The sequence below is a fragment of the Trichechus manatus genome, unplaced genomic scaffold, assembly GCF_000243295.1.
Source record: "Trichechus manatus latirostris isolate Lorelei unplaced genomic scaffold, TriManLat1.0 scaffold00038, whole genome shotgun sequence".
Taxonomy (NCBI): domain Eukaryota; kingdom Metazoa; phylum Chordata; class Mammalia; order Sirenia; family Trichechidae; genus Trichechus; species Trichechus manatus.
Genome location: NW_004443974.1, coordinates 13,485,302 through 13,509,461, shown reverse-complemented (window position 1 = coordinate 13,509,461; position 24,160 = coordinate 13,485,302). Strand labels below are relative to the sequence as shown.

The window sequence follows — 24,160 nt, the reverse complement described above, 5'->3', positions numbered from 1 at the left end:
CATACCACTGGCATTCCTTATAACCCACAGGGCCAAGCCATAATTGAGCGTGCCCATCATACTCAAACAACTTTTAACTAAACAAAAGGGGGGAGATGATGGGTCCAGACTAAGTGACCAGAATGAAAGACTTGCCAAAGCTCTCTTTACTTTTAATTTTTTATCAGTTAACAAAGATGGCCGCACCACTGCCACACTAAAGCACAATTAAAAAGGAAAAAAAAAAACATACAAATGGCCAATAAACATTTGAAAAAATTACCAACTTCCCAAAAGCAAAGAAATGTAAATTAAACGAGATCTCTTTTGCCCTCTCAGGTTGGCTGATTAAAAACATCTGGCATTGATTCGGGTAAGGGGAAACAGGAGCTCTCCTGTATTGTTGGTGAAAGTGTTGGTTGGTACAACCTGCTGAGGAGGGCAATTAAGCACTATCTCTTGAAATAAAAAAAAATGCATACACTCAACTGAGCAAACAAATCTACATATAGGAATCTATCCTACAGATATACTCACAGAAATACACAAAGACGTACATAAAGGTGCTTATTGCATTAGAAAAAAAATCAGAAACCACCCAAGTATCAATCGATTAGGCAATGGGTACATAATGATACATCTATATAACGGAAATCCCCATAGCTTTTAAAAAGAATAAAATCTATACTACTGACATGGGAAAGGAAGCCTAGAGATTAATATGTGAAGAAAGCGAATTGTACTATAGTACGTATACTATCAGAGCTCTGGTGGCACAGTGGCTAAGCGCTAACCCAATGATCAGTGGTTTGAACGTACTAGTCACTCCGAGGGAGAAAGATGTGGCAGTCTGCTTCCATAAAGATTACAATCTTGAACATTTTTTCAAATGTGTATTGGCCATTTATGTTTGTTTTTTTTCCAACACCAGAGGGCAGTTCTACTCTGTCCTATAGGGTACTATGAGTCGGAATCAACCCAATGGAATGTGTACTGTAATTCCATTTTTGTAAAAACAATAACTGTACATATTAGTCTCAATAACATATATGCATTAATATACACATTAGTATATGCATAGAGAAATCTAAAGTATTAAACAACAAAGTTAATGATGGTCATCTCTAGCGAGTGAGGTTTATAAGAGACTTTCATTTTCTAAGTTACATATTACTTTTTTTTTAATTGTGATTTAGGTGAAAGTTTACAGAGCGAATTAGTTTCTCATTAAACGGTTAATACACAAATTGTTTTTCTGACACTGGTTGCCAAACCTGCAATGTGTCAACACTCTCCCCTTCTCCACCCCAGGTTCCCTATTTCCATTCGTCCAGTTTTCCTGTGCCTTCCTTCCTTCTCATCTTTGCTTTTGAGCGGGTGTGTCCATTAGTCTCATATGCGTGATTGAACTATAAAGCACGGCCCTCACGTGTGTCATTGTTGGCCCTATAGACCTGTCTAATCTTTGGCTGAAAGGTGAGCCTCAGGAGTGACTTCAGTACTGAGTTAAAAGGGTGTCCAGGGTGTTACATATGACGTTTAAAAACCAAGCATATATACTTTTGTAATCAGAAAAAAAATAATAACTATTTTAGGTGGAACTGCTATATTTTCAGAAGTTTAGAGGCCCAGTGGGACTGACCTACAGGCAAACCACACCTAAGTTAACTACTTACTATGAGTGAGTGGCCTCTCTAGCCAAACTAGACCCACTTTGTGGGAAATACAAACCCACAATCCCTTATCCATAATTCCAAAAGCCAAAAAGTTCTGAAAACCCAAAGTTTTTTTTTGTAAGTTTGGCACAAACTCATTTGGTGGCAAAACTTGAACCTGAACTCATGTGAGGATAGTTAAAGGCTTTGTGTGTCCCCCTTAGAGTATTTATACGTTTTGCTGCAGCAATATTTTTGTGTTTGATTACAGGGTGCTGTTTTCTGAAATCTGAAAAACTCTGAATTCTAAAACACACCCGGCCCAAGAGGGTTGAGGACCTGAATTAACTACTGAAGATTTGTTAGATTAGTAAGCATCTTTCTTTAAAAATGCAAACTCTTCAGGAAAAGTAATGAACTGCCGGTCATTCACAATGTAGTATAAATTTGTTCCCTTGTCTTCCTCATAAAATCTCACTGATATCAGCTGCATGGAGAAAAGGGGACAGGGATCTAGAAGGTTCTAGAACATGTGACATTTGGGGGAACAAGACCTGCTTAGAGAGGCCCTCAGGAAAGGAAAAGGGCCACGAGACCTAGAAACATAAGCAGAAGGATAGAGAATCAGAAATAAAAGCATAGCAAACCTCTGCCAAAATTCAAACTAGAGCTCAAGACCAGAAACTCTCTTCCTACCCCAACCTGTCCTGCAAGCCCTGTTCCCAGAATTGAGGCCCCTGCCATTAGTAAATTGCTGCTTTAAGGGAGATGATAAATAAAAAGCTTTGTAGGCCAGACTGGTAACCTAACCACATTGTTTTTATGGGAAAATGTATTCCACATTGCAAATAATCAATTTGCAAATGATCTTTGGGAACACAGCCTTTTTGTAAGTTTGAGAGTACTTTTTGCAAGTTTTGTAAGTTTGAAGGACACTCACCTGACATTATTCCATGAGAAAGAAAACCCCCAGGTCAGGTTGTGCCCTGTCCCAGGGGAAAAGCCACCTTGTAGGAGTCATGCAGAAAGCACTGATGAAACAAACACACACACCCATACCCAAGTGGCCAGAACACTCAATCAAGCAAAAGAAACAAGCCTTCAAACACAGGACCATGATAAACTAGGTCAGACCCTCAGTCTCTCCAGCCTTGGATTCTGTCTCTGACAAAGACGTGAAGGGATATTGGGGTCCCCTGTGATCTCCCAAGGGGGCAATGTACTAAGTTTTAGAGGTGTTCCTAAAAAACCCCGAAGAGTATAATGTATCATCATCTACCATTTAGAAAATTATCACAAGTTCAACCTTTGCCACCTTTGAAAAGAGTAACAGCAGTCAACATTTACTATCTATGTGTCCAGGCTTTGCCCACATTATCTTATTGAATGCACACTATGACTCTATGTAGAAGGTATGTTGTTGTTATTAGGTGCTGTTGAGTTGGTTCCGACTCATACCGACCCTACATACAATAGAATGAAACACTGCCCAATCCTGCGCCATCCTCACAATCTTTGTCGTACCTGACCCCATTGTTACAGACACTGTGTCAATCTATCTCATTGAGGGTCTTCCTTTTTTCCGATGACCCTCCACTTTACCAAGCATGATGTCCTTCTCCAGGAACTGGTCCCTCCTGATAACATGTCCAAAGTATGTGAGATGAAGTCTCGCCATCCTTGCTTCTAAGGAGCATTCTGACTGTTCTTCAGTAGCCCCATTTTAAGAGGTAAGAAAACCGAGGCTCACAAAGGCTGTGACTTGCAAGGCAGAGGCAGGTCTGTGTGACTCCAAAATCCAAGCTTCTCCCCACTATACTGTCTGAGTTAAGTAGGACTTCTTTCCCACTTGTTCCAAACATCCTGTTTCAAACATCAAAGAAGGATCGCCTCGGGAACCAGGACCTTTCTAGCCATAGGTAGCCTCCTGAGCCCTCATTTCTTTCAGTGCACATGTTCTCTCCCCACCCTATCCCCCATCCATCTTCAGAGACACATTCATCTTACTGATAATTCCGCTTGCCTTATATCTCCTGATGTCGTTACCAGAACTTCTAAGGCCACATGCACAGAGGTTTTGTACAAAAGAAAATAAATGTCTGGTTTCAAATGCTCTAACAGATTGTATTCAGATCTTTGTTCATCTGTTTTTTGGGAGGGTGGAGAGGATGCCTCTTCTGATCTTCAAAATTTCCCCCTCCTGAGACTCTCAAAGTCCCTGGGTGGTGCAAGTGGTTTGCAATTGACTGCTAACCTAAAGGTTGGCAGTTCAAATCTACCCAGTGGTGCCTGTGGTGCCACGGAAGAAAGGCCTTGTGATCTGCTTCCATAAAGATTACAGCCAAGAAAACTATACAGAGCAGTTCTACTCTGTAACATATGAGGTCGCTATGAGTCGGAATCAACTTGACGGTAACACGTTTGGTTTTTGTTTTTTTTGAGAACCTCCAAGGGATCACAAAATGTGAGACAGGACAGAAGACACATTGAATTCTTTCAAAACATTAGCTGTGTTTGGCTTAACCTATTTTGTCGTCTGTCAGAATTTTAAAAGTTATCGGTGGTCAGTCCTTCTTAGCACAAGGGGATTGGGGGGTTGTCAGTTAATAGTCTTCCCCTTCTCCTGGAAAGGAGTTTTATAAAAAGCAACCCCACCCTGGATTTCCTTATTTGAGATAACTAAAAAGAAGCCACAGTGTGTAAATAAAAGTTACAGACGATGATGCAAGAGAGAGTCTCTCATCTCCTTACACAACCAGCCTTTTTAAATTAGTGGTTTAGACACCAAGGGCAGTTTCTCTCAATAAATTCTCAGCCACTGAAACTCCAGAGCTTGGCCTCCCAGAGGGCGAGAGGGTAGGTGGATGAGGCGTGGGTAGAGTGAGGGGGAGGCTGGAAAGGGGGGAGTCGGGCCCAGGCCCACCGAGCACCATCCCCTGGAAGCCAGGGTCTAATAAAGGCAGTCACTTGAATAACTTTCGCCTCCATCCCTGACAGCTTCCCCACCAGGTCAGGGGCTTAGTTAGCACGCACAGCCCAGATGTGAAAAGGGCCTCTCCTTCTGGCCACGGCGCTGTCCACACAGCCCTTGGGCAACTGGAACTCCCAAGTCTCGGTGCTGCGCCCCAACTATAACTTGACTCCTCCTTTCGCAACCCCGGGTTTTTGCTCTCTTTACAGGGTCCCTTCACCTGTTCTCCCTCAAGGCCTCTCAACTCTGCTCTCTCCCTCCTCGAAGCCCACCAGTTTTTGCCCTCGCGTTCCCCCAACTCCTGACCCTGTCCCTCTTGAGCCCCCCACACCACACCCCTTTCCCGCCCCCACACTTGGCACCGCCCCCGAATCCCCTCATCTCGCTAGAGCCCGGCCCGGCCCTACCTGGCGCCGGCGGCTGCCGCTCACCCTCAGCCATCTTCCTCTCGCCAGAAGCCGGTCCGGAAGCCTGCTGTCCCTTCTAACCTTTCACCCCCGAACCCACCCTTCCTTTCCCCACCTCCACCCCGGGTGCAGAGCTTTCTGAAGAGAAATGGGCACCGGCAGGCTATAACCGAAAACTGAGAATTAAAGTCACCGCAGCGGAGACTACCGCCATGTTGGTGCGGGGCACTCAGGGAGCATGCCCACCAACGGCCGGCTCGCGGATACCACGCTTATTGGGAGACGGTAGCCATGTTAGTGCGTGGCACTCGGGAGCATGCGCACCAACGGCTGGCTCGCCACTCTACCATCTAACTGCCCGCCGGGTAATGGGGAGCAGTGGCGACCATACTTTTGAGGGGCTGTCAAGGGTAGTTGGTGCGGCAGCCACGTTTCTGCGGGGCAGGCCCCACCTGTCATCTTTGTGCGTCGCACTGACTCTATCCCGAGGAATATTAGAGGACATTCCCCTGTCAGCATGGTTTGTGTTTTCCTGCAATTATAAGAGTAACGCTCAAGGACACCAAATGGGCTGGGAGGGGTGCACGCCACTGCCTCCAACAGCTTAATCTAGAAGAGTGCAGTCGGCATTTGGAGGTGGGGGAGAGAAAGCTGGACAGTGGCCTCCACTTTGCCCCTATAGCCGGTTTCCAGCGCTTGGCAGGATTTCACAACCGCTAACTGCCCCCTTGGCCCCGCCCCCGGGGCTGGCCGCGCCGGGAGCTGTGGCCTCGCCCCTGGGCTCGCGGCTAGCCGCCAGGGGTCCGCACCAGACGAGAGGCCCCGCCCCGCGAGTCCACCTTCCGCCGGGTCGCGCTCCCGCCTGCACGGTCCGGTGGGTGGGCGCGGGGTCGCCTCTACCCATTGGCGGCAGTGACTCGGCGACCTTGGGCCGGCTGCCCTAGCGGGGACCCACCCGCCACAGCTGCGGCGGCGGCGCGGACTTGGACCAGCGCGGGGGACGGTGCGGACTATTTGTTCGCGGCAGGCGGCAAGATGTTGTCCTTCGCCGCAGGCGGCAAGATGTTGTCCTTCGCCGCCAGGACCATGGTAAGTGCGCCCAAGAGCCCCGCCCGCGGCTCTCCCATCCCGTCCAGGCCACGCAGCTGCGCCCGAATAGGGAAACGGGACGCCTAGGCGACGCTGCAGGGCGACACCGAGCGGCTGCTGTCCGGCCTGGCCTCCCGCTGGTGGGGTGGGGTCAGCAGGTGAGTTTCTCCCATTTGGCGGAGGAACAGACTGAGGCGTGAGATCAGAGGTGGGATCGAACCGTTTCCTGTGGCGCTAACTTCCAACTACCGAAAAAGACAGTGGGGGGCCCTGGCGTCAGTCAGCACCTCCACCCTTAGACCCTGGTGCCAAGTGGGGAGAGAGATCAGGAGTGTCAAGCTGTGCACATACCCTTAGTTATTCTCAGGCTCACACACCCATTCCCATGCTCAGGCTGAACTGCCTCTGCTCAGGCCAGAGCCACTTCTCCGACGTCATCCAGTTGGTCAGCCTTCGTGGGTTTATCAAATGGCCCCTGGGGAAATGTGTGACCAGAGAAATTCTCCTGGAGGCATCAAGCTTTGGTGCTGAAAAAGTCCTCAGAACTGGCAGGTGATGGCAGGTGGCAGCCCCATGCCCTTCTCACTACCATCAGTCCTTCCCCCAACCTGTCCACATCTAGAGTAGCCTGGAGCAAGTGATACTGCTTTCCTGATTTGGACTCCTGTTCTCTCTGATCCAGGCATATCTCTGCTTGTATATCCCCTTGCCTGTGCCAAGAAGGGTGTTTAAACAGACATTACGAAGCCCAGAGGGCTGAGGGTACCTGCTGGCTGAGAGTCTCAGACTTAGAGGCTCTTCAGTGTCTTCCAGGACGCTGAGCCTCCTCCTCATCCTTGCCACTGCCACCTGGATGGGCCCCCATTCCACTGACAATCTCTAGGTCATCCCCCAGGACCACTCGGCTGGCCTGATCACTTTCCTGCTGGGAAAACTGAGGCAAGGAGGGACTTGGTTACTCAAATCTAGTTCAGTCCCAAAGCCAGCATCCTTTTGGTTTATAGTTAATGCCAAAAGTTCTCCACTTGTGGCCCCTGGCTTCATGCACTCGAGAAAACCAGACCCCCCAGAAGTACCCTTAGAGTCCTGGAGGGAAGTAGGGAGTGGGCAGAGCTCTTGGCAGCCACTGCCCACTTCTGGCCCTCCCCTGACTCTGTCTGTACTTTCCACCAAGCCCAGTTTCAGGGCCAATTGCAGGGCTGTGGTGTAACCACAGCAGCCAGGTAGTTTCTGCCCTCCAGCGAAGTTTTCCCTCATCAAAAAGATCCTGAAAGGTGGACTTCTAAATACTTTTTGGGCTGCCTCCCTGGTGCTGAGCCCATTCAGAGTAGAAAATGAGAATGTTTTCCAGGTTTCCTCCTACTCCAGTGCCCACCTCCAGTCCCCTCACCTGCTCCCCATTCCTCTACTTCTGGAAGCTAGGGAGGTGGAGCAACTTGCCACATCCTTGGATGCCACCACCGTCACCACCTCTGCCTCACCCCTGAATCTTGGCTCTTGTCTTCTCTTTCCAGCCCTGGCAGGTGGCTGCCTCTTGATAGGTTCTGCTCGTCTACTGGTAGCACAGTTAGGCTTAGAGAGCCAGCCCAAGACAGACAGACAGGGCTCAGAACCTCAGTTCTGCCATGGAGGACGGGCAGCGGGGAGAGAAGGTATGGAACGGAGCCTCTGCAGTTTGCCTACCTGCTGCCTCAAACCCTCCTGTCTCTCTTTCCACTGGCCTCCAGAGTCTCTTGGACTCTCTCTCTCTGCTGCCTCTCACCCTCCATGCCAGGCTGTTCAGCTCTCTCTTGCCCCAGCACTGCCCCCACACCTCCCCTCCCCCCACTGGCTGGCAGGAAAGCGCCAAGGCCTCACCTCATCCAAAGGTGTCATCCTCTTGCTCTCTCTGATTTTCTCTTCTTCCCTCCTATTTCTCAACCTGGAAAGGGTGGGAGAAAAGGAGGTGGAGACTTCTGGAAGGAGCAGTTGTCCTTTTCCCAGGGTGAGAAAGGCAGGGCCCTGTGCATTGAGGTAGTGGGAGGTCCCCCTCATCACCACTACCCCCGACAGGTGCCATCCCTTCTGACTAGGTACCCCTGAGCCCTGCCAAGATCAACAGCCACACCTGCTCTTCCCTCTCCCTACCTGCATCTCCAGGCCCCTGAGAGGTGGGGATACCCATAGCTCAAGGGCTGGGAGGCCAGGGCGGGTACAGCACCGCCCAAGAGGCCGTCTCTGACCCCAGCGATGAGTACATAAATGCACAGGACTGCGGCTTTGGGGTTGTCAGGGCCTCTTGCCCAGAGCTGGTGAGAGAATGAGCAAGATGTTCTGCTGCCTGCAGGTGAAGCCCCTAGGCTTCCTCAAGCCTAGCTCCCTGACAAAGGTTTCCGGCCGCTTCAAGGCACACCAGGATGCACTGCCCCGGCTGCCTGTACCTTCACTCCAGCGGTCTCTGGACCATTACCTCAAGGCACTGCAGCCCATTGTGAGTGAGGAGGAGTGGACTCTAACCAAGCAGCTGGTGGATGAGTTTCGGGCCCCAGGGGGCGTTGGGGACCGCCTGCAGAAGGGGCTGGAGCGCAGAGCCAAGAAGATGGAGAACTGGGTGAGTGCAACAGCAGGTGGGGCATGCTGGTCCCCTCACCTTTTATGGGGGGGAGGGAGGCAGACAGGGGTCCTCCCAGAGGCTCCAAGTCCTCCTAAGCATGCCTCACTGTGTCCTGTTGTTGGCTGCACGCACAGAACGTTCAAATCCCAGGCTGGTATGGTGCTCATCCATGGAGTTTCTTAAGGATTGTGCCTGGCTCCAGGCAGGGTGCTGGGTGAGCGTACATCTTGGAGCATATGTTCAAGTAGAGGGGAGAGAGGTGATAAACAGCACCAAGTAAAGGTATGAGATCATTTCAATCTGTGAAGTTCTATGGAAATAAAAAAGTGTAATGGCAAAGACTGTATGGATGAGGAATGGCAGCTTCTTTATTTTGAGTAGTCCCGGGAGTGCAGGGAGGATGTGGCATTGGATCCGAGACCTGAGAGTCTGAGACAGAGAGAGGGCGAAGCACAGGCAAAGGGGGGAGCGGCCTGGCACGTTTACAGACCAGAAAGAGGGTTGGCAGGGCTGGAGTACAGTCCAAGGGCAGGGGGAGGCCAAGGTAGAAGGACTTGGACTTGGGTGGGGTGGGGATCCATGATGGCTTTAGGCAGGGGGTTTGTGTTGTTAAATGATGGCCCTGGTTCAGTGTTTCAATCTGGTTACACAGATGTGCCCAGCTTGTGAAAAGACATTCACTTCTGCTGCGTGTACTTTTCTCTATGCCTCTTACACTTCACTATAAAGTTAAAAAGGGATCGCTCTGGCTGCTAGGAGGGAAGTCCATGGGGTGACTGGTGCCATCACCACAAGGGACATGCCAGCAGTGTGAACCCAGAGTGCCGGTAGGGAGAGGGTGGAAAGTCACTAGAACCAAGATGTGTTTTGGAGGCAGCACCAGTGGCACTTGCTGATGAGGTAGAGGAGTGGGGAGGGAAGTCCTGACCTAAAGCAACTTTGTAGGAGGTGCCTGTGGGACCTCCAAGTGGAGATGTGGGGTGGGCAGGTGGAAGTCTGACCCAGGAGCTCTGTAGAGGGGTGGGGGCGGCACATGGGACCTGAGAGTCATTGGTTCTTAGATAGCATGTACTGAGCTGCAGTTGGTCAGCCTTGGACTCCGGAATCAGGATGCTGGCCCTGGAAGGACCCTAGAAAGGCTGGGATCCAGTGGTTTTCCAGCTTGTTTAGCTTGGAACCAACCCTTTTTTCAAACAGAGGCTTTTGGATAAAGAGGTGGAGGCATCCCCCTCCACCCTTGGTGCCCCTTGAGGGTCTCGCCAGCACCTGGCATGGTGATTCTCACTGAGGGAATGCCTGCCCTCTCTGCGTTACTGCCATCTGCAGAATCTCCCATTGTCTCCCAAGCTCTGGGGCAAGACTCTGAGATCCACTAGTAGAGTGGAGGCCTGTGGCTGAAGGGGAGCAGCTCTGTCCCCAGGTAGGCTCTAGTCTGGCCCACCCAGCTCCCAACATGACACCCAGGTTGTCACAGTGTCCCTGATCTACAGATGAGGAAACTGAGGCCCAGAGAGGTAGACCAGAAGCCCAGAACCACGCAGCAGCCCTCAAGGAGACCCTGAGCTACACAAGAGGGTCTGGCTGACTCAGGGGCCCAGTCCTCAGACCATGAGTGAGTAGATAGCAATCTCTTGCTGGCCTGCTGTACAACCTGGGGCAAGTCAATCCCCTCGCCCCTTGCCAAGGTCCCAAGGCTAGTGGCCTGGTGCCACAGGTGAGCAGTTCTCCCAAGGGAATCTGTGTGGTGAAGAGGCACATGCCACAGCCCTGCTGTTTGAGATGGGGTGAGAAAGCACAGCGGGGGCCCCAGGTCCCCAGGTGTTGAGGGACCTGCAACAGAGAGGAGTGTTAGGACTGTACTTTAGAGGGACCAGGGGGGTGTTCCGGTCAGCGTGTAAAGCTCGTTGGTGGCAGTTACCTGGGAATGGGGTTTGTGTACAGCCCCAAGACTGGAGTCTATAACAATATACCTGTGGGTGTCCCCAGAAAGACATTGTTCTCCCCGTTTGAAATAGCCCTGCCCCAGGGCAGAGGACAGATGTCAGTGTGGAGACACAGGATGTGTCATCCATATCTTGTCAACAGGGCAATGATTTACCCTTGCCATGAGCTTCCCTCTCAGATCACCCAGACCTTGAGACCATCCTTAAGATCAAAGTGGGTGTCCACTTCCCCATCAGACACCAAGAAAATAGAGGCCACAAAGAAGGACCAGAGTCCCACAGGCTCCTCTAAAACCCTGGTCTTCTGTCTCCTTGGAGAATTCCCAGCTGGGGATGGTCAAAAATGCCTTCATTTAACTTTCTTTTTATCTTTGCCTTTTTTTGTTTCTATCTAAACATACATTTTTATTTATAGTAGTATTATAATCATTAACAAAAAATTTGTGAAATAAAGAAAAATCATTCACATTCTTGCTCCCTTTCTTCCCCCACCCCAGGTTTCCTTATAGTCTTTTCTCTCTCTTACGTTTTTATTGGCAGTATTGTCTGATTTCTCTTGCCAATCCTGATTGGCTCAGGCTAAGGGAAGATGGAGCCTTGGTGGTGTAGTGGTTAAGAGCTCAGCTGCTAACCAAAAGGTCAGCAGTTCAAATCCACTAGCTGCTCTTTGGAAACTCTATGGGGCAGTTCTGCCCTGTCCTATAGGGTCGTTATGAGTCGGAACCGACTCAACAGCACCTAACAGCAACAACAAGGGGAAAATGATGGGCTTGCTGCTGGTGGGTTTAAGGCAGGAGGTATGTTCTGGATCTGAGCATTCACCCCATTCACGGAGAATGCCCAACAGCACCTAATACTGTATGACCTCATTTATATGAAATAAGCAAATACAGTAGAACCTGTGAAAGCTGGAACCTGTGTAAGGTGGAAACCTGTCAGAGAAGGAAAACACAAATATTTTCCACTAATGGAGAGCGATAGAAAAGTAGTAAGACTGCACCCTGTCAAAGGCAGAAAACTTGTGAGACCCAGAAAAACAAGGCAGTCCAATCGAGATCCAGTCTTCACAGGTTTCACCGTATATAGAAACTTAAATTTATTAATGGTTACTAGGGGTTGGGGATCATGGTGTGGAGGAGAGGGAAAGGGAGAGTTTTTGCATGGGGGGAACTGAGGTTATGTTAATGGTAGTGGAATAATTAGGAAAAAGCTAGGGATAAGAACTGTGCAACATGAAGAGTATAATCAATGTTATTGAATTGTACACCTAAAAACTGTTGAATTGGGTGAATGTTTTGTATATTTTCACCACAATAAAAAAAAGTCAAATGAAAAAAAAAAAAGAAAGTCCAACCCAGAGTCTGTCATTGGCAGAAGAGCAGAGGGCAGTGGGGTCTAGCCAGGTCCCCTGGCCCTAAGGGGGGCAGGGCACCAGGTCCCGCCTACGCATCCTGATGGGCTCTGATCCTTTCCCTCAGCTGTCCGAGTGGTGGCTCAAGACAGCCTACCTCCAGTACCGCCAGCCTGTGGTCATCCACTCTAGTCCTGGTGTGGCGCTGCCCAAGCAGGACTTTGTGGATCTGCAGGGTCAGCTCCGGTGAGTGGCTGAGGCTGGGGACAGGTTGCGGGGAGGGCAGGCAGTCAGGGGGCAGGATTCCAGGTATTTCCAAGACCCTAAAGTCTACCTCCCCCAAGAGAAGAGATGGGCTACAGCCATGTCCATTAGCTTTCATCCCCACAAATAGCCTTTTGAGGTAGGGAGCATCATCCTTATTTTACAGACGGGGAAACTGAGGCTCAGAGCAATGAAGGGACCTGGCCAAGGTCACAGCTCAGGATTGACCCAGCTGGGGTAGGAAGCAGGGTTTCTCCAGCTCCAAAGCTTCCTAATTATTAGCCACCAAGCTGTAGACTGAGTCCTCTTCCCTACCCCAAACCTAAGGCTCCCCACTACCCCACAGTCTTGGCACTTTGCCCTTTCTTCCCTCTCTCCTGGGTTGGCCACAGGGGTGACTTTTGTACACAGTCCCCTTTTCCACTTTCAGCCTAGTCACCTGCCCTGGCCTCTGTTTCACTTCTCCGAGGGATAAAAATACCAGCAACAGGGATCTCCTTCCCAAGGACCAGCCACTCAGGGCTACCACCTGCTTCTCTTAAAGGGACCAGGGCACCCTGGGGAAGAGACTCCAGACTCAGGCCCAAGAACTTTAGCTGGTGGTCCCTGTGGTGGGGGCCAAGGTCAGCCCCAGGCATCAGGATGTGATTGGTGCAATCCAGAAAGCCCTTCTTCATAAGCCTAGATGGTCCAGGAAGGGAGGCCAGGTTGGGGAAGGTGGTTTGAGGGGTGACAAGGAGCCAGAGAGGGGACGAGATCTAGTAGAGAGAACATTTATTTCAAGCCACTGCCCTCTGATTGACACACACACCCCCACAGGCCCAGGTCCTTCTGTAACTGATGCTTCAGAGCAGGGTGACACACACACACCCAGACTCCAGGCTGTCTCTCAAGGCCTCAGGCCCTGTGGAGGTGGAATCAGCTGGCATTGACCCCTAATCCAGCGTAATCACGCTTCCATTCATTAGCACCGAAGTTGTGCCAGACCTATGCAACAGTATCTCCCTGAGCCCTCCTAGCAGCCCTCCCTCTAAAGATTACCAGAAAGCAGGCTCAGAGGGCAAGCTGGGACTCAACATGGTCTTCTCCTGAGCTCCTTCAGGCTTTCTGCAAGCAAGGGAGTGAAGCAATGGGCCTGGCTTGGGCCTCTCCCCTGACCCAGGGCTCTTCCTCCATGTATCCGCACAACTTCTGATCTCTTCTCTAACTGGTCCCTCCAGGTTTGCTTCTAAACTCATCGAGGGTGTTTTGGATTTCAAGGCCATGATTGACAAGTGAGTAGTCCCAGCCCCACCCTCTCCTGCCCGCTTCCAGGGCAGTTGGGGACCAGCACTGGTGTTCTCAGCCTCCTACCCCCTGCCCTGGCATGCCTAATTACCATAGCCACTCCAACCTGGTCCACCTCCCCTCAACCGCAAGCCCTGGCCCCAGCAAGGTAACCTGGGTACTGGGCGGGCCCAGAGTTCAGTCAGTTTCACTTCCTGTTTGCCCAGCCTCTGTTGGGGTAAAAGAGACAGAGCACTGGAGATTGGGATGCCTACATCCTCTGCTCCGGCTGCTGTGACTGCCTCCTTGTGACACTGTCCTGGGAGTCCCCTGGAAGTGTGGGATGCCAGCCACAGAGGCCCCGGAGGTTGACTCATAACCTCATTGCCCCCATGGCAAACTGAAGCCCAGAGAGGGAGCAGGAGTTTCGAAGGTTATTCACAACAGTGCCAGGCCAGGGCAGAATGCATTGACACCCTGAACCCTGCCACAAGGGGGCCTGGCCCTGTCGGAGCCCCACTCGGCCTGGCCCACCCCCAGCAGTACCTACAAGGCCCCTCAATCCTGTCCTCTCTTCCCAATTACTTGGCCCAGTGGCTTTCTCGTGTCCCTTTGTCCGCACAGTGAGACCCTGCCCGTGGAGTACCTGGGAGGGAAGCCGCTGTGCATGAACCAGTACTATCAGATCCTGTCCTCCTGCCGCATGCCAGGCCCCAAGCAGGACTCAGTCATCGACTTCAGCAAGACCAAGAAGCCACCCATGCACATCACTGTGGTGCACAACAACCAGGTTGGGGGCCCGCTGCCCACAGCTGTGGACCCCCACCCTGTGCGGGGGGAGGAGAGGGGTGGGGCCAAAAGTCAACCTCCCATCCCACTCCCCCAACACACATGCCCGTGTGCTCCCAGGAACAGGTGCGTGGGCCTCTCCACTGGGTGCCCAGGTAGCCCCACACCCGAGGGAGGCCAGGAGGAGGCTGTGGGCCTGCCCAGCCTGGAGAGGGCAATCCAAGGCCTGTCCTCTCTCTCACGCTTGGCCTGACTCACCAGTTCACCTAGGCCCTGAGTGGCAGTGACCAACCTCAGAGGCCGGAAGGAGGCTGGTATGAAGAGGTGACTGCTGTCTGCCTGAGATTCCCCACCCAGTCCCCCTCTCTCTGCCCCGGACAGTTTTTTGAGCTGGACGTATACCACAGTGATGGGACACCCTTCACCTCGGATCAGATCTTCACACAGCTGGAGAAAATCTGGAACTCATCATTGCAGACCAACAAGGAACCTGTGGGCATCCTCACTTCCAACCACCGCAACTCCTGGGCCAAGGCATACAACACGCTCATCAAAGGTGCCTCTTCACCCTGAGAACAGGGGACCAGGGAAGCCAGGGGGACCCACACTGAGACCCACTCATCTGGGCCCCCTCCCTACACCGGCCTGTGCAGCCATGCTTCTCCCCACTCCTCTCCACTCCACTGGGGTCTGTTGTCTCTGCTTTATATAGGATGAAATCGAAGCTCAGTTTGGTTAGTTAATTTCCCTCTATTAAGCTGCAAATTGGGATTAGTATCCAAATCCTGTGGCTGAGGAACCCACCTCTGTGTTTGTACACCTTCTGCCCCTCAGCCCCTAAACCTTCAAATCCTGTATCTGTCAGGGCATTGTCCCTAGTCAGACTGCCTGTGTTGGATCCCTGACTGCCACACTGGCTCCCCATGTGACCTTGGGCTTCCATTTCCTTGTGTCTAAAAGTGGGTTCAGGTGTTGGTCCCTTCCTCATGGAGTGCTGAGGCTGCAGAGTTCTGAGAAGTGGGTCCCTTACCCCATGCCCAGTACACGGGGAATGCTCTAGAAGCCCAGGCCTCTGCAGCAGGAAGTGTCCCATTCCCAGAGGGGCACCAGTAGACCAGAAGAAGCCTGGGCAGGGAGAACCCTGACGCTCCCACTCGCCCATATGCTGCACGCAGACAAGGTAAACCGGGAGTCAGTGCGGTCCATCCAGAAGAGTATCTTCACCGTGTGCCTGGACGCGCCCATGCCCCGGGTCTCAGAAGATGTGTACCGCAGCCACGTGGCTGGCCAGATGCTGCATGGCGGCGGCAGCAAGCTCAACAGTGGCAACCGCTGGTTCGACAAGACACTGCAGGTGGGCCTTATCCAAGGACCACACAGGGGCCATGATTCTCGCCCCAGACACACACCCAAACATGTCCACCTTGGCCCTAGGGACTTCCTGTCCCTGCCCTGGCCCAGCGTCCCTGGCCTCCCAGCTTGTAAACAGGTGGGAAGCCAGAAGGCTGGATGCTGCTGTAATTACTGGGCAGCAGCCTGTCATTACAGGGCCTGGTGCACTGGCCCAGAAGCTGCTGTCACCCCAACACATCCCTTCAGCACGTGGGTAGAGAGCCTGGAATATGGGGCCAGGTAGAGCTGTGCAGTCTTGGCCACGACTTTCCCTCTCTGCACCTGTAAAATGGAATGGTAGTAGAACTCCCCAGTAGGGTAATTGCAAGAGCTCAGTGAAGCATGCTGAGCACTGGACATGCTTAGGACAAGCCTGGGACACAGGCATCCCAGAGCACCTGATGGACGCTAGCTGTTATGAATAACAGTAGGAGGTCAGCATAACCTTTGGGATGGCTTCAGAGGGAGCCCTTCCCACAGGACCCAACCAGGGAGTGGCTGGGTCAGGAGGCAGCCTCCAGGGACCTGAAGCTCACGGGCATGCCCCATTTCCCTCCACAGTTCATCGTGGCAGAAGACGGCTCCTGTGGGCTTGTATACGAGCACGCAGCTGCAGAGGGGCCCCCCGTCATCGCTCTTGTAGACCACGTCATTGCGTTCACGTGAGTAAGGTTCCTCCACCTCCTAGTTCCCCAGTTCCTGGTGACAGGTGACACATGGGTTGTGAGGGAACATCATTGTCTCTTGTCCCTGGAAATCTGTTCTTCAAAGGAAGCCTGCAGAGGGCATGGGTTTCAGTCAGACCTGGGTTTGAATTCTGGCTCTGCCACTTCTGATTGTGTGACCTTGGGTGAGTCTCTTCCCCTCTCCAGGCCTCAGTGTGGCCGTCTGACTGGGCTGACTCCCTCCAGCTTCAGGGAACTCGTCCTCCCCACTCCAACCCCAGGGATAGGCCCAGGCTCTGGAGGCATTGCCTGAGCCTGAGGCCCTGTGTCCCATGCAGGAAGAAACCCGAGTTTGTGAGGTCTCCCATGGTGCCCCTGCCCATGCCCAAGAAGCTGCGGTTCAACATCACCCCAGAGATCAAGAGCGACATTGAGAAGGCCAAGCAGAACCTTAGCATGTAAGTGCCTGCCCTGCCACCCCTGCGCTGGGTGGGCAGGAGCCTGAGCAGCTCCTGTCCCAGGTCTGTCATTGTACCTGGTTCTGGTTCTGAGATTGTGCTCTTAGGCACCCCCTGGGGTCGGCAGGGGCTGCCAGGTGCCTGCCTCTTGTCCTCCTTTCCCACTAGCTGCCCGCAGCATACCAGCCTGCATTTCTGTGCCTGTGTCTTTGCACACAGTGTACTCTGCCTGACATGCTCTTTTCTTCCTCCAACGCATGGGCTCCTCCCCGTCACAGCATGATCCAGGACCTCGACATCACGATGTTAGTATTCCACCACTTTGGAAAGGACTTCCCCAAGTCAGAGAAGATGAGCCCAGACGCCTTCATCCAGATGGCCCTGCAGCTGGCCTACTACAGGTGCACACCACTCCCTGCTCACCTGAGAAGGAAGGATGAAATGGGGGGAGGCAGAGGGGCAACCTGGGAGGGGCATGCTCAGCCCTCATCTCTCACCTAGGATCTATGGGCAGGCATGTGCCACATATGAAAGCGCCTCCCTGCGCATGTTCCACCTGGGCCGCACAGACACCATCCGCTCAGCTTCCATGGACTCACTCACCTTCGTCAAGGCCATGGATGACTCCAATGTGACGGTAGGAGGTCCAAGGCAAGGGTGGGTGAGCTGGGCTAGAGCTATCCTCCTTCCTGTTCACTCGGTCACCACATATTGATTGAGTAGCTACAGTATTCCAGCCGTATGGTGGGCACTGGGAATCTAACAGAAGATAGAACCATGAATCTCTGAGCTTCCTGGCAGCCAAAGAAGAAAAGGAACCATTGATTCATTCATTCATTCATTCACTCACTCACTAGGATCACCAGAAGGTGGAGCTGCTGCGGAAGGCCGTGCAGGCCCATCGAGCATACACTGACCTGGTGAGTGAGACCCACCTGTCCTACTTGCTTGTCTCTTGGCATCTTCTACCTGTGATCTATCTGCCCGTCCTCTCTACAGCAAATGGCCACTAACCCTTAGCTAGAACCACCACCCCCCTGAGCTTTGAGGCACCTTGAGCAAGGCTGAATATCCCCATTTTAAAGTTGGAGAAACTGAGGCTAGGCCCAGTAACTGCCCTGGTCACGGGTTTCGTGGTTACACAGGCACCTGGGTCTTGTGTTACACTCCTTTCACAGTGCCCTCAGACAGCAGGGTTCCTGCCCTCTGACAGCGTGGGTTTTAGTTAGGGAGGAGGCAGTCTGGGTTCTGATCCTGGCTGTGTGTCTGAGCACTGACTGTGTGCTAGGCTGTGGCCAGCGTTGTTACATGTCCCGACCTGACTGACCTGTTGCCATCGAGTTGATTCCAACTCATAGCTACCCTATAGGACAGAGTAGAACTGCCCCATGGGGTTTCCAAGGAGCAGCTGGTGGATTCGAACTGCTGACATTTTGGTTAGCAGCCAGGCTCTTAACCAGTACACCGCCAGGGCTCCTTGTTACGTGTAGACGTCCATTTAGACCCCACTGCCACCCTGTGAGTCAAGTTCAGCGACTGTCTCCACTTTACAGATGAAGACACTGAGGTTCCAAGACATAAGCGACCTGCTCGTGGTCCCACAGCTAGGATGTGGCCAGGCCACCCAGCTCCAGAGCCCAGGCTCTTAAGTCCTGTGCTGTCCTGTCTCTCTAGGCAGGTCTCTGCCCCTTCCTGGGCCTCAGTTTCTCTGTCTTTGAAGCGAGGGCTCTCCTGGCAGAACACTCTGGTCTCATGGTTCCAAAAGGCCAGTGAATGGAAGGGGTGGTGCTGCCACAGCCTTCTAAGGAGGGCAGGGACATCCTGTGGCCCACAACCCCCGCTCCTGAAGGCTCTCCCCTCCCACAGGCCATCCGCGGAGAGGCCTTCGATCGGCACCTGCTGGGCCTGAAGTTGCAGGCCATCGAGGACCTGGTGAGCATGCCTGACATCTTCATGGACACCTCCTACGCCATTGCCATGCACTTCAACCTCTCCACCAGCCAGGTGGGCCACTCTCCTGGGGCCTGTCTGGGGATCCATGCCCTCTGGGTCCTGCCCCTACCGTAGGTCCCTAGGGTGGAATGGAAGTGAGCCTGCTGGGAGCTGGAGCTGAACAAGGGTGGCACTGAGCAGAGCCAAGGTCCAGAATGTGGTTGGACCAGACTGGTGTGAGCCATGGGAGTTGGGAGTGATGTGGTCCACATAGCCCACCATGGATCCACTGACCCCTTCACTCAGGGAGTGGCTGAGTTCTGAAGGAGGAGCTGGATCCAGGGGCCTTCACCACCTGCTCATACAGGCTGAGAAGGGGTCACAGACACACAATGGGAGAATAGGCCTCATTCATTCACTTGTCAGACTGAACAAATGAACACCTGGCCTGTGCCGGCCTATGCTGGGGTCCAGCTGGGAAAGCACAAGGAATGAGGCAATGACAGTCTCTGGGAAGCGCTGGGGGGTCAGGGAACCAGAGGGATCCCGGAGCCTCTGGGAGGTAGCAGTTAAAGTCACCCTGAGGGGCTCTGTAAAGGAGCTGCCAACAAAAACGCACCCGAAAGGATGAGAGGGAGGATCCCATCTGCTGGAAGAGAGGACAGGGCATGTCAGGCAGAGTACAGCGTGCTCAAAGACCTAGAGACTCAGAAATGCAAGCTGAGGAGCTGGCAGGGAGAGGATGAGAGCTTTAGTCCTGTGCTGTCCCCCAGGTCCCTGCTAAGACGGACTGCGTCATGTTCTTTGGGCCTGTGGTCCCAGACGGCTATGGCGTCTGCTATAACCCGATGGAGGCTCACATCAACTTCTCCGTGTCGGCCTACAACAGCTGCGCTGAGACGAACGCTGCCCGCCTGGCGCACTACCTAGAGAAGGCCCTCCTGGACATGCGTGCATTGATTCAGAGCCACCCCCGGGCCAAGCTGTGAGCCCCATGTGCTCAGGCCTGCCAGTGCCACAGCCAGGGCTGAACTCTTTCTTTGCTGGGGGTCTCCCCGCTTCCCTTGGCTTCCCTAGATCTGACTGAGCCAAGGGGGCATCCCCTAGTGGGGCCCGCAGGCCCAAGCCAAGTGCCTTCCATGGGTCATCTCAGCACCTGGTGTGAACCTCCCTAGTCTGGAGTTGAGCTCAGAGGCTGAGCAGGTTGTAAGGCCCAGGCCCCCAGCCCATCACCCACTTACGCCCCTCCCAGGAAAGGGAATTAGCAATCAACTCGACAGCAGTGGGTTTGGTTTTTTTGGGGTACCCCATGCCAGAACGTGAGACTGGGAAAAAGTCCCTTTCCTTACCAGCTCCACAGCTGGGCTAGGCTCTGTAACTTGATCCCCAAACTCTGAAGAACCTAGAGACAGAAGATTACCTTGAGCCAAGGGGCCATGGGCCACCTGGGCCTTTCTGAGCTGAACACCTGAGATGCCAGGGTGTGGGGATAGGGTGACGGTGAGGCCGAGGCCTCTTTCCTCCATCCTGTGTCAAGGTACCATTCCTGTCTGGCTGCCGTGCTCTTTTTGGATAACGTGGCTCACAAGCCCAGACCCTGTTGCTTCCACTTGGCTTGATTCCCTGACCATGTTCATGGTTGTTGTATAATATTAACATACAAGGTAATTAATAAAGGGAAAATCTGTTGGTGAAGAGGTGGTTCAGCTGAGGGGTCAGGTAGGGTGGGGGCAGACGCCTGGCCTTGCACACTTCCAGCTTCCCCTGGGTCTGGAGCTGAGATGTCCAAGCAGTGGGTCCAAGGGCTCCTCAGAGGAGCCAGGAGGAGGTGGCTGAGGTCTGGGTGCCAGGGGCCAGTTCTAACCATAGGGCACTGGGCCAGGGAAGGTGCCAGACCCAGGGTAGTGCTCATCATAGCCAACTTCCCACCTACCAGGGCAGGTGGAGACAACTCTCCAAGGGGACTGTGGGGTCTATAGCCCCAGAGTGGGTGGACTGGGCAATGTGTGGCTGACACCCTGGGGCCCAAGGCCTCATCCTCCAGCTCCCCACTGAGGCCAACAGGAATGGTGGGTAAGCGGGTGCTCTCACTCCAGCCCCAGCTGCTATCTGGGCAAATACCTGACCAGAACCCTACACCCCAACTCCCATTTACCTGGCAGAGACAAGATGTCCTGCCAAAGTCAGCTGGGCTGTGTTTGTGAGAAAGGTGAGTCACACTTCAGGGAGACACTCTAGTTGTCAAGGAAGGTGTATGTCAAACCCCATGAGTAGATGTCAAATGTGATAGGGGTAAGAGGTTAGCAGCCTGCTTCGTGGCCTGACTGACCTTTGAGATAGCCACATGAAGGTGGGTCCTGTCGTTTTCTCCATTTTTCATATGAGGAAACAGGTTCAGAGAGGTTAAAGTCGCTTGACCACTAAATGGCAGAATGGCGATTCCCTGAGGAGTCCTAGGAGGCTGTATAGCCGAGCCCCCTGGGGAGCTTGTGAAAATGCAGAGGCCCCAGCCCCAGTCCACACTCACCCAGACATCCTGGGGAGAAGAAAGGGGGAGCAGGAATGGAAACTGCTCCAGATGCCTATGACCTGGTGAGGAGGATGAACAGAGGGTTGCAGCCTAGAAGGTGCAGGAAGCAGCCGGCTGGACCAGGGCATTGATCAGGTGGCACTAACCTGTACAGAGCACTCAAGGCCTTCCAGGTGTCCCACGGCCTCAGCGAATCTTCCCCCAGCCACATGAAGATGGCACCTAACAGGGTCCTTATTCTCAGATGAGGCCCGGAGAGGGCATGCCACTTACCCACGGCCCTGGGCAGAGGTGGGAGGGAGTTCTTCTAGGCCTGGCCGTTCCTCGGGCCCCTAGGCTAGGGGCTGTGAGCAGGCAGGCCTAGAACAGAACTGCACCAAGGGGAGTGCCCAGGCTTTGCTCTGCTTCCAGAGAGCTCAGGCAAGTCTGGGCCTTCTCATCTGTACAATGGCAGTGATGGTGTTCTCCGGGGCTTACTGGGAGTCTTACGAAGCTTGGGCCACAGCAGGGTTAAGTGGCTGCTGTGTGAAGAGCACCTGGGTGGGGCCCACACCCTACCCAACCTGGGGCAGTGGTAGAGTGGAGTGAGCGATCCAGGCAAAGAGAACCAAGAAACCACAAGTTCTAAGAACCATATAGGTCTGAATCCTATAAGACAGGATTCTCCCCCTCCCCCAAATTATCCTTCAGAAGCGAGAGCATCCCCTTACATTTGAGCTATCACAGGTCTCATCATACAGAGGTGCGCGCTCAATTCTTTTGCACTACGAAGTACTGTTTGGGGAAGATATTAGCAGCTAAAACAACCCCAATCACTGTTAAATGGAATGCTTAGAGGTCCTGTAAAAATGGCATGGAAGAGGGGGAGAGAGAATCACCATCAGCATCAATTGCCCAAGGCTGATTGCTGTGACACGTAGGTCAGACATATCTCTTCTCTCCAACCTTTTTAGCAATTCTGACACCAGCCATCCCTCCCACCAGCACTCTCTACTTCGCTGCTAGGTTCCATAATCTTTGCAATGGCCACAGGGAACTCAAAGGCAATACCCATGATTATAGGTTTATTAGGGAAGTAGCAGGTTCAATTCAGGATTAGAAACGACTCAGGATACAGTTTTTTGATCAGGACAGTCTCTTCTCAGCCGTGCCCGCAGGCAGGCCTCTGTTTCCTGCCCTTGGCCCCTCAGCCCAGCCTCTGCCCTGCTCTGGCAAGCATTACAGATCTCTTTAGCTCCACCAGTAAGTGCCTGGGGCACCCCACTCCACCAGTAAGCCTCGGCCCAAAGGCGCCCAGCTCTCTCTCTCACTCTGGGGGTCAGCAAGCCAAGTGCCTGGAGGCACCCACTCTGCCAGGAAGCCTCCTGCCCAAGGCACTCAGTTCACGCACTTAGCCTCCTCGCTCTGTGGACCCAGAAGCCCATTGCACCATCTCACACTGATCTCCTGGTTCTGCTGCTACCGGTTCTCTGCCACGCTTGCTGCCGATTTTTGCTGTCTTGCACTGTCTCCAGTGTTACAGCTCTGTCTCCTGGGTCTAAGAAGTTCTCAGCGAAGGGATGCGGGGTCCAAAGGACACACTTCATTCCTAGCTCTTCTTCTTGGTGGTAGTGCCTCCCCAACATGCTTCTCTCTCCTTAAAAGTGTGACTCAAGTAAGGGCGTGACTTGAATAAGGGTGATAAGGGTGGTGACTTCAGTCACACCCTCTAGTAAGGCAGTGACTCAAGATATATCCCACCCTAATTCTGCTTCATTAACATAACAGATAACTCACTCCCAAATGGGACCATAACCACAGGCACAGAGGCTAGGATTTACATCACAAAATGGAGGATAATAACATCAGATCACAAAACAGAAGACGACTACATCATTACCTAACTGCCAAACCACTGAACATCATGGCCCAGGCATGTTGACACACAACCATCATAGTCCCACCTTATTTGCATAGTCCCACCCAATCATCGTATGGGAAACACAAAGACAGCTAGAAGGGCCATGTTAAGTAATTCACTGCACTGCAAGTCCCCTAGTGGAACTAGTGGGGGAAAGTGGCAAAGAAACAATAAAGATTTAGTAATTATTCCTGAGGGTCTGATCTTTGACCTCGCAATTTGCAACTGTTGGATTTCAGGATAAGCAAGTACTTTAAAGATCCCTGGAAAAGCAGTGAGATAAGTGGTTGGTTGTGGTGATCCCAAGACACTTCTACAGGATGGATTTGTAAAAATGCAACTGTTTGAATGTTATGCCAATTGGCAGTTGTGGCTTTGGATAAAATTTCCAGTGATTGCATCATGCATGAAATTCAGAAGGCATTTCTGTATCTCAAACCACTTGGCTGTCGTGAAGACAGTGGACTCAGAACTTAGGTGACCCAGAGGTGGCCCTAGGGGTGACCAAATCCTGATGCCAAAGATGCAGGGGAAGAACTTAAATTTTGTGTGTGTGTGCAAAATATGAGTGGAAGAGAACTGTTTTTTTTTTTAAATTTTTTTTTTATTGTACTTTAGATGAAGGTTTACAGAATAGTTTCTCATTAAACAGTCAGTACACATATTGTTTTATGACATTGGTTAACAACCCCACGACATGTCAACACGCTCCCTTCTCGACCTCGGAGGACCTTTTTTTTGGTGAAAATATATGTAGCCAAAGTTAACACCATTTCAAAAGTTTCTACAGGTACAAATCAGTGACATCGATTACATTCTTCCAGTTGTGCTGCTATTCTCACTATCCTTTTCCAAATTATTCCATCACTATTATCTTCAATTCACTGCCCCCTAGGCTTCCCATCAAACCTTTTGAGTTGCTGTTGTCAATTTGATCTCACATAATTTTTTTTTTTTGTACCTTAGATGAAGGTTT

The 24,160-nt window shown here is 52.3% G+C and overlaps 2 protein-coding genes across 3 annotated transcripts in view; one reads left to right on the top strand and one right to left on the bottom strand.

Moving 5' to 3' along the window:
- PTPA (protein phosphatase 2 phosphatase activator) overlaps positions 1-5,334 on the bottom strand; it is a 37,291-nt gene extending 31,957 nt beyond the window's left edge. Inside the window, exon 1 of one of the 2 annotated variants that reach the window (XM_004375749.2) lies at positions 5,013-5,334. In XM_004375749.2, coding sequence (XP_004375806.1) covers positions 5,013-5,046 — 34 coding nt within the window. In that variant the 5' untranslated portion in view covers positions 5,047-5,334. The remainder of the gene's footprint in view (positions 1-5,012) is intronic. The other variant, XM_023730802.1, reaches the window with a different exon arrangement.
- A 191-nt stretch (positions 5,335-5,525) lies between these two features.
- On the top strand, positions 5,526-20,687 carry CRAT (carnitine O-acetyltransferase). Its single transcript, XM_004375747.2, has 14 exons — positions 5,526-6,101; positions 8,428-8,691; positions 12,116-12,234; positions 13,473-13,526; positions 14,143-14,308; positions 14,689-14,863; positions 15,483-15,661; positions 16,261-16,361; positions 16,703-16,822; positions 17,101-17,223; positions 17,324-17,459; positions 17,680-17,742; positions 18,689-18,826; positions 19,528-20,687. The coding sequence occupies exons 1-14, from the start codon at positions 6,048-6,050 to the stop codon at positions 19,741-19,743; spliced, it is 1,908 nt and encodes a 635-aa protein (XP_004375804.2). The 5' UTR covers positions 5,526-6,047; the 3' UTR covers positions 19,744-20,687.
- The last annotated feature ends 3,473 nt before the right edge of the window (positions 20,688-24,160 follow it).